This window comes from Lutjanus erythropterus, chromosome 7, assembly GCF_056507025.1.
Source record: "Lutjanus erythropterus isolate fLutEry1 chromosome 7, fLutEry1.hap2, whole genome shotgun sequence".
In the NCBI taxonomy this organism is placed as follows: domain Eukaryota; kingdom Metazoa; phylum Chordata; class Actinopteri; order Lutjaniformes; family Lutjanidae; genus Lutjanus; species Lutjanus erythropterus.
In genome coordinates this window covers 41,023,920-41,037,294 of record NC_139323.1, presented here as the reverse complement: position 1 = coordinate 41,037,294, position 13,375 = coordinate 41,023,920, and the positions used below count along the sequence as shown (strand labels likewise).

Genomic DNA, 13,375 nt, shown 5'->3' with positions numbered 1-13,375 from the left:
CAGATTGATTTTAATCTTAATTTTACTTTATATTTGTGGTTCGTGTTAATGTCTGGCTGCAACATTTGTTAAGAAAGCAGGGCTGTAAATAATTATTTTCATTGTCGATTAGTCTGTTGATTATTTTCTTGAATAATTTGTTAGTTGTTTGGTCGAGAAGATGTATGAAAATGAATCTATGAAAAGAAGAGACAACGACTGTAAAGAATAGTTCAACATTTCGGTAAACACACTTTCTTGCTTTCTTTTTGAGAGCGACATATGTTGTTAGCTTAGCTTAGCATAAAGACTGGTAGCAGAGGGATATTGCTAGCCTCTAAAGCTCACCGATTCACACATTTTATCTGGTTTATTTAACTCAAAGAGAAATGTTAAAATGACAGTTTGTGGTTTGAGTTAGTTGATGGAACTTTTTCTTGACAATCATGCATCCATCTGTGCAGTTCTTCTGTGCAGAGTCTCCGGCTGCAGCGCAGGTGTTGGTTTCTGTCTCAGTACAGACAAAATGGTCCCAAACATGCCAACTTCACTGTGATGACAAGACATCAGAAAGCAGCACAGTCTCTGTTGTCTGTCAAGGAGGAGTGCGAGCACGCAACTCCCACTAAAATCACAAACTGTGGTTTTGTTTGCGTCTCTAAGGAATCAAGGACCTCTTGTATCAACAATTACTCTCAATTTTGATGTTAAATCTGCCCCCGTTATCACTGTAAACTCCATAAATACAGTGTGGGAATGGAAAGATTGGCAGGCTTAGCAACCGTAACCAAGGAGGGTGGGGCTTAGCGAAGAGATAATTGTGATATGATTTGCAAAATTAGAGGGAATGATCATTTTTGCATCATTATTCTCATTCTCTGCATGGCTGCCGTGATTTGTTAATTAATCGATTAACTATTAAAATTTACTTGGCAAGTTTCTTTCCTCCTCTCCAACAGTAAACTGAGTATCTTTCAGTTGTGGACAAAACAAGACATTTGAGGACGTCATCTTGGGAAACACTGATCAACATTTGTTCAACAACTTAACATTAAGTTCTTGTCTCTGAAGTTTGAGCTCAGCGCAGATAAAGTTATTTTTGGATCTTGCAGGTGAACGTGCACGTCTGTCTGCCTTCATCCATCATGTTTACACCCCAAATAACCTGCGAGACTCAGACCTCGATGTTCTGACTTGGTATGATGGTGCCGTACATGTCAGACAGGCTCTGCAGCTCGTTAAAGTCCCTGACAGGCAGGTAAGTGTCTTATTGTTTCATAAAAGTTTCTAAACGGTGACGCCCACATGAGGCCGCTCCCCTGCTGTAAAACTCGGGGTGTGTGAGAGTCAGACGTAGAGAGACGGAGAGCATCTTTACTGTCAGTAAGGTTAATAAAACCTGTCAGCTCTGTGAGGGATGTTTATTGATGCGACCTTTCCATGTGCAACTCTCTATCATTATTAACGAGTCCCCTGCCTCCTCCTGTCTCTTATGTAATCTCATTCATCACACACAAAGCAGAGAGCTAAGCATCCAATTGTCTGAGAGATGAATCCGTGACCATCTGTGGGAAAAGGTTCTCTAACAACACTAGAATCATGAAAGACTCTCCGAACCATCCGAACAAAAAAATATTCTGTCTGCTGCACCTTAAAAAAGAGTTAACTTTTTTATGCAAGCTATGACAATTTTTTTATACAGCTGCAATGGATTATAAACAAGACATTACATTAATTGAGTAATATTGTGAGCAAAAAAGGTCAAAATTCTCTAATTCCAGCATGAAATGTGAATATTTTCTGGTTTCTTTCCTCCATTATGACAGTTAACTGAATATCTTTTGGGTTGTGGACAAAACAAGACATTTGTTTGTTTCAAAAACTCAAACTCAGAAATTTAGTGATGACATTTGCCTTGAAATATTGAGTTTCCTCACTTTTTTTCTACATTGTTTAAGGGGTACTAAGCACTGGTTTGACTGTCAGCAGATTTTGCAGTATTTGCATTGTGTTGTGAGGACACTGGGTCAGTAAACACCAGGTGGGTGTCCTGCAGAGAGCTGAGCAGCAGCAGCAGTTTCCTCTCTTTGTGCAGAGCCGTGGACTCAGATGTGAAGGGGGGAAAGTTTCACAGACTCACAGCTCCTCTGAATATCTGAGCGATGGCGTAATGGCAGCTGGAGGCAGAGTGACACAGCATGAAGAATGGCAGCCTGACAGCAAAAACACAGGCTGGGAACGCCAGAATCACTTCTCTACAACTCTTACAGCCGTGTTAGTGACATTTAAGAACAATAAAGTTTTGTTTCTGGAAATAAAGTCTTGCATTTTAATTAAAAACACATGATCGGTCTTAAAACATTACATTCTTTGACTTTATTTGGGAGACTTGCAAACACATTGATGTGTCAGTATTTTAAAGAGATAGTTTGGGTTTTAAGTGTATTACCTACAGTAGACGGAGGTTGACACGCCCCCAGTTTGGAGAAGCAGCAGGAGTACTGGTGTAAGAAGCTGAGGTTGGTGTTTTAAAAAGTTTGTTATGGGTATGGAGAGAAACTAACAGGACTGCACCCTGATAACCAACGATTTGAATCATCTGTCAGAACATTTGTTTGTTTGTCCTTTGTCAGTCAGTGTGGAAACAGTTACAGGAGAAACTGATAGAAGCACAGGGAGAAGATTTCAATGAGGAATCAAAAGTAATCAGAAATCAGAAATAAGATCAATGAGTGGTTGGTAAACAAGTTTCAGCTCTGGTTTTTTTATCTGCATCATCGTACACAGATCAATGCAACAGCATGACAGGCTGTAAACTTTACAAACCGAGTCTCTGAGTCACCACAAACCACAAAACTAACTGTGATGGAAGCAGAGAGGAGTGATAGAAACGGAGCGCAGCTGACGCGCCGTCAGACGCTTCACCAGAGCGCACCGCGGAGCGCAGGACAGCTGACGCGCCGTCAAACACTTCACCAGAGCGCACCGCAGAGCGCAGGACAGCTGACGCTTGGTTTTGTCTCTGACAGTGTCTGACAACATTATGGAAGGGATCATGACAATCACCAACTCTGGTTTGGTCCGAACAAAACCTTAATTCATGGTGTAAAGAAGTGCAAAGCGTGCAGCACAGGTGATGCTGGACAGCGGCTGCAGCCTCAGGAGAGAAGCTCTGCAGGTCCACTGATTTTATAACTGAACTATAAAAGGACGCACATGTTTAACTTCTCTGACTGTGAGGAAATCTGATGTTTTCACATCACAGATGACGAAGAAAGGCTTTAAGCCGTAAGTCTAACTGATAAAACATGCTCATGTAGGCTCATATAGGAATTTAGTCTGGCACACTGCAATTTAAAAAAAGGACTAATTGTTAATTTGTACAGGACGTCCAAATCTGATTCAACTAAAGAAGCTATCAGTCGGGGACAGCCCTGGAATCATGCTGACCATAATTTCACTCCAAATTTAACTTGGATTCTTTATTAGTTGCTTCTCCAATCATTGTTAGTGACAGATCAAAAATTATGGGATGGGAGACTTGACTTGACTTAACTTAACCCTGCCTGTGTGGCGTTAATGTTATTATAACAGGATAACGGACGTGCTGCTTGGCTGAGAAGCAGTGGCAATCATGCACAGAGTGTCAAATAGATGTCATTCTTGGAATTCAAGCCCATGTTGTGTAGAAAGATGTTTACACTCTCACTTAAAATTATCAGACATTACTGCGACCAACACTGCTGTGATCTTTCTTCATGACATAAAGACACACTGTGGACCAGTTCTTCCTCTCCGCCATGACTCTTTCCTCGCTCAAGTTTCCAGCAGCGTAGATGGAGGAGTTTGATTTTATCGTTTTGTAACGTGCAACTATCAGAAAAACATGCCAGCAGTGATGGAGGGAACTGATAAACTCTGGGGTATAAGATTACTATGTGTGTAACCGGTTCTCGATTCCCATCCCTGATCAGGAACCAGCCAGGGCTGGGTAGTAATGGATCTATTAATGCATAAAAAACACGTCTGACATCCAGAGTTTCTTAAACAAGCACTCTATGAAAAAGAACCACATGCAAAACGTTTTGAGATGTTTAAAATGAAAAAGGATATTTGTGGAACTCAAATTTTTGGCTGCCACCAGAAAGTTGTCCAACTGGGCAAGTGATAAAAAAGAATTTATTCAAATATTTTTATAATTAATTAACTGTTTTTCATGCAAAATGCAGTTTTCAGCCTGTCAAATATGGAGATTCTTCTCTGCTTCTCTTTGTTTGTTATCATATTAAGTTGAATATCTTTTAGACTGACATCTTGGACTTTTTGTCACAGACGACAGTTTGTTTGGGGCGAGTAAGAACTGACTTTAGGCGAGTAGATTTCTGACGGGGCAAGTGAAAAAAAACATTAACGCTGAAACCTGCAGGAGAAATATTTTCAGTGTTTGATTTTGAAGTAATCCAGTAGTTATCCAAAAGTAATCAGATTGCACTTTTTGTTCATCCAATAAATTACATTACTATCAGAAAAGTTGAAATGTAATTCACCATGTAACCATTTCAGAGGAATCTGGTAGGGCTGGGTTAAAAAAAAAAAAAATGAATTAATTTTCCTTTGCACAGATCAATATCGATTCATAAAATCCCAGAATCGATCATTAGATTTGGTCTTTTCTCCTGTGGATGTGTGTTTCAGCCTGCAGTTCTAACATGTTGGTCTTGTGTGACCAGCTTTTTTTTTTTAATTTTAGTGTGTCGGTCAGGTCGTGTTTAATAAAAAGTACATGATTAATGTAACTGCTTTGGGCCAATTCTTAATTTAAATGTTAATATATTCAATAATGCACCAGGTTAGAGAAGCCTTTGTCTAATTTACAGCATTAGTTCTCTGAGAACGTCTTTTATATCCAAACAAACTTGAAATATCTTTAACCCAATCGATACTGAATCGAGTTTAGGAAACCTGAATCGATACCCAGCCCTATAATCTGGCCAACTCTGGAAGCAGCTCCGGTGTAAGACTGGTCTTCCCCTGAACATGAGCCAGTGAGTGTTCATGATGGGATGAGTGCTGGTCTGAAGGAAACAGTTCAAACTGTTGAGTAATGCAGAGACTCCACAGAGCTGACAGCAGAGCAGATGTTCCACCCTGTTGAGCTTCTCTGTTTTTCCTCTTTGATAAAATATGTGGATGATAAACACGAGTCGCCAGCACTCACTCTGCCAGATGTTGAAGATATAAGATACTCAAATAACATGAAGGTCATAAACATCATCACTGTAAATAACGTCTAGATTAGAGGTTTGGCATGTCTCTTCTTTAAAGATCCACATGAGCCAAACTTGGTCTCACCAGCTCTGCTGTAGCTGTTGTTGTGTTGATTTTAATGTGGATGGAAAATATCCCCTGAGAATCCATCAAGCCACACAAACACATGCTGGAGCAATTAGTGGAACATGGCCTCCACACCCTCATTATCAAGATTTTGAACATTAAATTTTAATCACAATTCTATATCTGCCTGGGCCATTTCTCTCCTCAGAGATATTCACAAACAAAATCAGCGAAGAAGCTGATTTTAATAAAGAGAGTTTAGAGGAAATCTGACCAAGTTTCCACAACAGCTGCCATGTTTTCCAGTCTGATCACTGGAAACAATGAATTCAGTTTGACCGGTTGGTTTGTAGGAAAAATTCATCCACAGCAAATGTACACTGACAGAGATACTTAAAAAAAAAAAACGGATCCTTCCTGGTGCAAATACATTTAAAATGTTCCAACTCTGAGTCATCAAAACACGACCTACAGACTGAAGTAGCAACAGACGACGTCCACAGTGAAACAATGAAAGCACTGATACTATATTTTCACATGCTTTCTTTTAGGGCTGCACAATTAATTGCACTTGCAGTAAAATGGCAATATGCCCAAGTTCAATACCCAAATCACAGAACTTTTAGTGAACCAAAAAAAACAGATATTGTCAGATAGAATTAGAATCAGAGCTGCAGGTTAGGTTAGAAAAATCTGAATATTACAAATGGCCATGTTGTGACTTCAAAAATATTTAGATTAATTATGCAGTCGATATCAATAATTATTGATTGTGTAGGTTGTGACAGGTTGTACAGTACGCCTGCAACTAGAGTTGGACGATATGTTAAAATTTTCCAAATGATCATCGTCCCCCCCTCCCATCTCTTCTTGTCCTTCCAGTCTCAGCTGGAAGATGTGTGCAAGCGGCAAATTCACTATGTTACGCATGCTGCATACATTCACTACGTCTCTCACACTTATTTTCCACTTTAAACAGAGAAATACAACCGTACACCTTCTGAATTCCAGTTTTTCTCTTTTACTGAACTAAGACGACCTTAATTGGCTTGTTAACTCCTTGGAAAACACACGTAATTCAAACTCGACAAAAAAAAAACATGTAAAACTCGACAAAAAAAAAACATGTAAAACTCGACAAAACGGTCTTTGTTAGTCCGTCCACTCTTTCAACAATCACCAACTCTGGTTTGGTCAAAATAAATCCTTAATTCACCGAGTGAAAACAGTGTAAAGAGTCTGACTCTGCAGGCTGTTTTCCTCTCACTCATCACCCAGCTCAGATCACTCATGGTCGGCTGAGTGGGTTTGAACTGCGCCGCTGTAAGAGAGCGTGGTGCAGAGTAGAGGCTGCCACTCTGCAGACTATTACATTAGCAAAATAAAATAAAAATTGGCCAAAAAAAGCAATCAGCAATGGATTCAGTCCATCGTCGATAGATGGTATATTTGCCCAATCACCCAACCTCAGCTGCACCGGACCATTATTTGTATTGATGATTATTTTCTCAAGTCATCAACTAACAGTTTTTTCTTTTAAAATGTCAGAGTCCAAAGTCCAAGATGACGTCTTCAAATGTCTTGTTTTGTCTACAAACCAAAGATAATCAGTTTACTGTCAGAGAGGAGTGAAGAAACCAGGAAATATTCACATTTAAGAAGCTGGAAACAGAGAATTTTGAATGTTTTTTCTCGAAAAGACTCAATGATCAAAATATGGTCCTATTTCATACACAGAGCTGGCCTGGCTCGACTCGACGAGCTTGAAGAGGCTCAAATCAAGTGGCTGTAAAGCGGAAGATAAACTGTTCACATATGTCTCTGGGATAAACACACCGTTTCCTTAAATTCTTCACAATTAAAGCTGCTTTTATTATGAAACAGCACAAACAGGAAATGTTTTTGTTTGAGCGTTTCATCAGCAGTTACTTAACACAACTCCGTCGCAGCTGAATGCGACTATGAAACAGTAAAATAAAGCAGATAACCGAAAGTAGAAACAGCGACAGAGGAGAGAAACTACATTTCAAAACATAAAGATCCAGTCAGAAGCTACAAAAGTACTGAGAGCTGAACATAAAGAGACTTTAACAAACGTCTTTCTCTCTGCTCTCCTACACACAAGCTCAGTATCACCACACTCGCTTGTACGAGGAGGAGAAAGGAGGCTCGCCACAGGTTAACCACGGGTGGTGAGACGTCACCGCAGCCTGCTTGGAGGTGGGTCGGGCTCGCTTTGGCCCAACTCCTGAGTGGGTGCATCCCAGGTTTGGCTCGGCATGCTGAAAGCGATAAAGGGAATGGAATTCGGCACAGTACATTTTGGCTTGGTGTGGCCAAAAGTGCTGATGGAAACTACTTGCTGAACAGCTTGAAACAGTCTGATAAGTTCAGAAAATGACATCACTTTACTGTGAAGCAGCCTTTAAAACATTTATACCAATATCCAAAATCTATCACAATATCTAGTCTCACATCATGATATGATATAATATAGATTTATTGCCCAGCCCTTCTCTGAACACAAGCTGTGACACAAAGAGGACAAATGACTTCAGAGTGAAAAAGTATCGAGGGATCAGCCTCCACCTAAACTGGACTGATGTCAACCCATGAATCATCCGCACTGAAAAGAACTCACTTCATCCAAACCAGCCCATACACACCCACCCCACCCTACACACACAGAGAGACACACAGAGACACACACACACACACACACACACACAGACACACACAGACACACACACACACACACACACACACACACACAGAGTTCTGTTGCAGGACTGAGGAATGTTTTCAGCATGAGAAATGGATGCTCAGTGTCACTGCTCCCAGTTCATCCTCCACTTAAGCAGCAGTGACAGGAAAAATTGACGAGGCGAACATGGAAGCAGAGACAGACGTGTCCCAAAGTCCTCAGTCCGAGCTGTGCGAGCTGCAGGAGATAAAAGGCGCCCAGAGGACCCCGTTAAACAAGAGTCTGAAGGCTGGTTTCCTCCAACCTCCAACAAACACTCTGTACTATTATTATCATCTTCAGCCTCAGCAGCACAGAGAGGCTTCCTGTGACGCTGCAGTGACACAAAATGTTCAAATATAACACAACACATGTTCAGCATGGTCAATATTTATACTTTTCCATTCCCATTCTGAACATATGATACTCTGTCCTGTAACCACGGCAACAGCAGAGGCAACGCAACAAGTGTCAACATCCACAGACGGGCTTTTAAAGGAAACCAGATTCTTCTGCATTTAAACTCACTGTGATCATTTTCTCTTTGTCCTCTTGTTGTTTAAGCTTCACCTTTTTCCTCAGCTCTCTCTGACTTTTCACCTTTATTCTGTTTGTTTACAACAGCACTGACCCCGTCTGTTGTTCACGCGACCCAAAGAAGCTGAAACAGCAGCAACACCATCCTGCACACCTGCTTTCTAGACTCGTGTCAGACACGCTGGAACTCTCCGTATGATCTGATGTAAACTGCTAATTATTAATCAATAATTGATAATTTGCCATTAAGAATCTGACTATTTTGTGCACCATTTCTCTGGAGTTCACAGAATTTCTCAGTTTTGTTTGGTCTGCATCGTTTGTCTCGTCTAATTGTGCTGCAGGGACATGAGCAGCAGTTCCAAGGTCTTACTTTTTAATTTTTTATTATTTTGTTTCTTCTCATTTTTGTGCTTCATGAATTCATGTTTCAGAAAACTAATGTGCTTAAATAAAACTTCAACTGAGAAAAACATTATGAATCTTTTTAATTGTTAAGGATTAATTGATTATTGATTTTGAATTTGTTCACTCAATGCAGATGGTCACTAAAACAAGTCCAGCTCATATTGTGTAGTAATTAAAGGGAAAATTCATCACTTTTGATGTACATGCCCAGTCAGTGTTGATGGTAAATGTAGTCAACTGATGCAATAACTTCCTCAGTGCTGCTGTATTGACAGAAAAGTCTATAAATCTGTTGTTCTTCCTGCACCAGTGATGTCAAAGTGATGCAATTTCACCTTCTAGTCTCCTCTTCTGTTGTGCTGGATGAGTATTTTTGTCACCTAATGCCATACTGGACTGGTCAAAACTGGTCTTGACCGGACCAGTATTGTAGCGACCTTGATGTATGGCCGCAACGGGCCAAAGTGGTTGATGCATCATCTACATATAATATGTCTTTTGACCAACAAAGTTATAATCAAGTCAATGAGATGATAGCAGCAGAGATCAAAACATCAAAATACCTTCCGATGCACAAGTAAATAAATACAGGAACAGATAAAAAAATATAAAACAGAGGAGAATAAAAATGAGAATATGACCATAAGGACTCTCAAATCCTGAGGAAACATGTGGGTCTTAAGTTTTACTTTAAAAATGTCAACAGAGGGGGAACACTTAATTGAAAAAGGTAGGCTGTTCCAGAGCTTTGGGGCGGATACAGAAAATGCCTGATTGTCCTTCCCCTTCAGTCACGATCATGGGACAGCTGAGAGCAGCTGGTCCAAGGAAAATAAACAAAAGAACCTTAAATTCTGTCCGGTACGTTACTGGTAGCCAACAAAGGGGTTCCCGGAACCAGAGTAATGCTGTCATGCACGTGGTGATACACAGCAACATGGGCATGGGTGTCAGAAGTTTACATGCAATGCATCCTGGTACATGTAGGCAATGCCGGCACAGCTCTGCAAGCTGGAGATCTCAGTTTTATTGGGCAATATAGCAGCACTGGGGAATTTATTGTTTCAGCTGATTACATTTACCATCAGCACTGACTGGACGTCCACATGTACATGGATTCACATGGATTCAACGTTTATGTTCACTTTCACTAATCTGCAACTACAATGTCAGTTTTTCATATGAATGTAGTGCTTTCCTCTGATGTTCACCACTACAAAGCTCTGCAGGATCCCTGCACAGAGGGACAGACACACACCTGCAAATCTCACCTAAAAACATGCTCCTGTTACACACAATAATAAACCAAAAGAGGCACACGAATGTCTCCAAACACCACCCATGTTCATTTGCTGTTGTGCCGCCTGCACACTCAGCCACACTCACGTGGACAGACTTTACTTTGCCCAAGAGGGAAATGTATTTCCTCAGCGAGTGCATTATTCATGCATCAACATAAAAGCATCACAAGAGCTACAACAGCATGTCAAACATTCTCAAATGTGCAGCTCCTTCTCTTACATTATAGTAAACATGATATATTTCAGTTTTGGACAAAACAAGATTAAATTCAATTAAAGTTTCACTCCCTTCCGGTCAAACAAAGTCAGAGCATGCTGCCTCACTGGAAAGGCTCTGCTACGCTAACTGGAATGGGGCTATAATTAGTATCTCTCTTTACATCCTACAATTTCATATTAACATGGCTGCTGTGAAACAGGTCTAGAATCATCAGATCAGCTGATAATGAAAGTAATCACTCAGTGCAGCCACACAGTTCCTACACCCCATTCAACATACAGATACATGCATACAGTCAGCTGGTTTCTGCTGGACAGCTGCTGAGGACCTGCTGACCCTCTCTGTTATGCTAGCATGCAGCGATATACTGTTCAACCACCTGTATCAACTGAGTCACATCAACTTTTCACAAACTTGGAAAATGCACTTACAGCCTACACACTAAGATGAACGGGACAGATCGGATTAAGATCAGGTTTCACTGTTTACACCAGACTGGGCTCCGGTCTGAGAGCTCAACATGAGTTTCTTAAGTCTCAGTAGAAATGAGAGACAGAGTCTTAGGTAAGCCTGGGCGATGACACGTCATCAACAGCAATAAGAAAGATGTTCCACAAAATTCTTGATAGTTTCACTTAAATGCGTTAAATGCAAACCACCATGAAAGCAGGAAGAAGACGTCCCGGCTCATGAACAGCCTGTCATAAAGGAAAGCAGTCAGCTGAGGTGGAGGAGCTGGGAAACAAGAGTGACATGTCATGCTCAGCCTGCTGCAACCATGATCTGACCATGGATAAACTGGCTGCTGGATGGATGGATGGAAACAAACAAAACATCATTCTGTATAGACTTTGCAGGAATATCTTCCACCCCAGCTGCTTCCACCCTTTTACAGTAACCAACATGTCATCAGTCACAACCCACATGATCAATAATTATCGATACCAACTGGAATGAAATTTTTCAGCGGCATCGCTCATACCTTTTCACAAGTTGGAACTCTCCTAATCCTAACTCAGATTAGGGCTGTAGGAACATATCAGAAATATCTAGTACTGTGATATTATATTTTGTGATACTCTATCGATTCTCAAAACACTGCATCGTGATATTGCACACAGCTCTAACCAAGATGGCAGCAAGAAATGTTTTTAATCATTGTGAACTGTATTTTTAGGTTTTGGGCTGTTGGTTGGACGAAAAAACAGACATTTAAAGAAACATTTCACCGTCTTCTGATGTCTTAAAGACTAAAGGAAATAAAGTAATCATTAGTTGCAGGTCAGTTATATTGCTTACATTGATGTTCCTTCTGACTCTCTTATAGTTTTATGCACAAAAATATTCATATGTTCTTGTTTAGTACAAAATCAGCAGTTCTACTGTCTTTTCTTCGTTTGTTCTGGAAGTAAATAAATTAGGTAAGAAAAGGTAAAACGTTCTTTGATGGTCGAGAGTTTAAGGACTGTCAGGCATTTATCTTTCAGAAAATCAGATGGTGTGACTCGAATATGATCGGAATACATGAAGTGCACAAACTGTGGCCAAACCTGACCGGAAGAACAAGTGAACTGAGCAGCTGCTTTGCTTTTCAGCCACCAAACAAACCGAGGCTTCACCAAACTCCTGGATTATAAATCAGCTTTTAGTAAACCTGTCTGTGTGTAAAACCTCAGCTGGTCAACAAACATCCTCCGTCACAAATAAACAACTTCATCTTCATCAAAAGCAACTTTCTGCTCTTGTATCTCTGAATCGGCTGTGCGATTCTTAATTTGGGCACACGCAGGCCACCGTACCTGCATGAACACCTGTTAGATCTGCACCTGTCTGTCATCCACACACAATGAAAACAGCAGAACCATCTTTTGTCCTCTGTACAGGGACACACCCAGCAGCAGTGGACACACAATTAGACAAAAGGAAGAAAACAGTTTTTGTTTTTTTTTACTCTGTCCCGTCTCACTTTTCTATCCCTGCAGGACTGGAAGGACAGGAGAGACCTGAGCTGATCCACCCTGCAGATAACTGAGCTGAAAACACTGAACACAGCTTTAAATCCCTCCTCAGTTTATTATCTGTCAGACAAACTGCCTGGAGAAAGGTGGACTGGAGTCTGGAGAATATTTGTGAGGGAAAACCGGACTGACAGGTTCCACAGCAGAGATCCAGATCTCTGGAAACAAGTTCAGGAGAAAATAATCAGCTGTTTGGTTTCTACAGAAAGTGATTTTAACATGTGAGGACGGGACTTCAGCTCGGAAATGAAATGAATGAGACACAGATTCCGATGAATCAGGACAAACGCTGAAATTTGTCTGAAGCGCACAGAAAAACGCGCGGTTTCTTGAGCGATTTACAGATTTCCACCGACGACTAACAAGCAGGCATGAAGCTCCACAACAACACGAAGCCAGACAACAAGTTTCATAGAAAGAATCAAAAGAATCGATCCGATCATGTGCGATTCCTCCTTAGCGGTACGGCGCGGCGCGGAACGGCGCGGTGCGTCCACGCCGCGTCGTGTTTGTTTCATGTTTTTTTTGTTTTTTTTTTACCTCTGATGTAGTTTGATTTGGTCTCATCCAGCAGACTGGACGCGGAGATCCCCATGGTGCTGCTGGTGGGACAGGATCCACAGGTAGTTCAGTCCTCCTCAGGTACGGACTCACCGTCACATCGATCTGCGGCAGCAGCTGTGGAGGAGGAGGGAGGAGGAAGAGGAGGAACACGCCCTCCTCCTCCTCCTGAGTGACACACGGGAGGAGGATCCAGCTCACTTTTTGAGCCTCACGGCGCCTGAAATTCACCCATGATGCTCAGTGAGTTCAATCAGGGCTCGTAACCATGGTG

General features: G+C 41.2%; 1 protein-coding gene across 1 annotated transcript in view; it reads right to left on the bottom strand.

Moving 5' to 3' along the window:
* niban1a (niban apoptosis regulator 1a) overlaps positions 1-13,150 on the bottom strand; it is a 41,896-nt gene extending 28,746 nt beyond the window's left edge. The window contains exon 1 of the mRNA XM_084723802.1: positions 13,081-13,150. Coding sequence (XP_084579928.1) covers positions 13,081-13,135 — 55 coding nt within the window. The 5' untranslated portion in view covers positions 13,136-13,150. The remainder of the gene's footprint in view (positions 1-13,080) is intronic.
* Between the last annotated feature and the right edge of the window lie 225 nt (positions 13,151-13,375).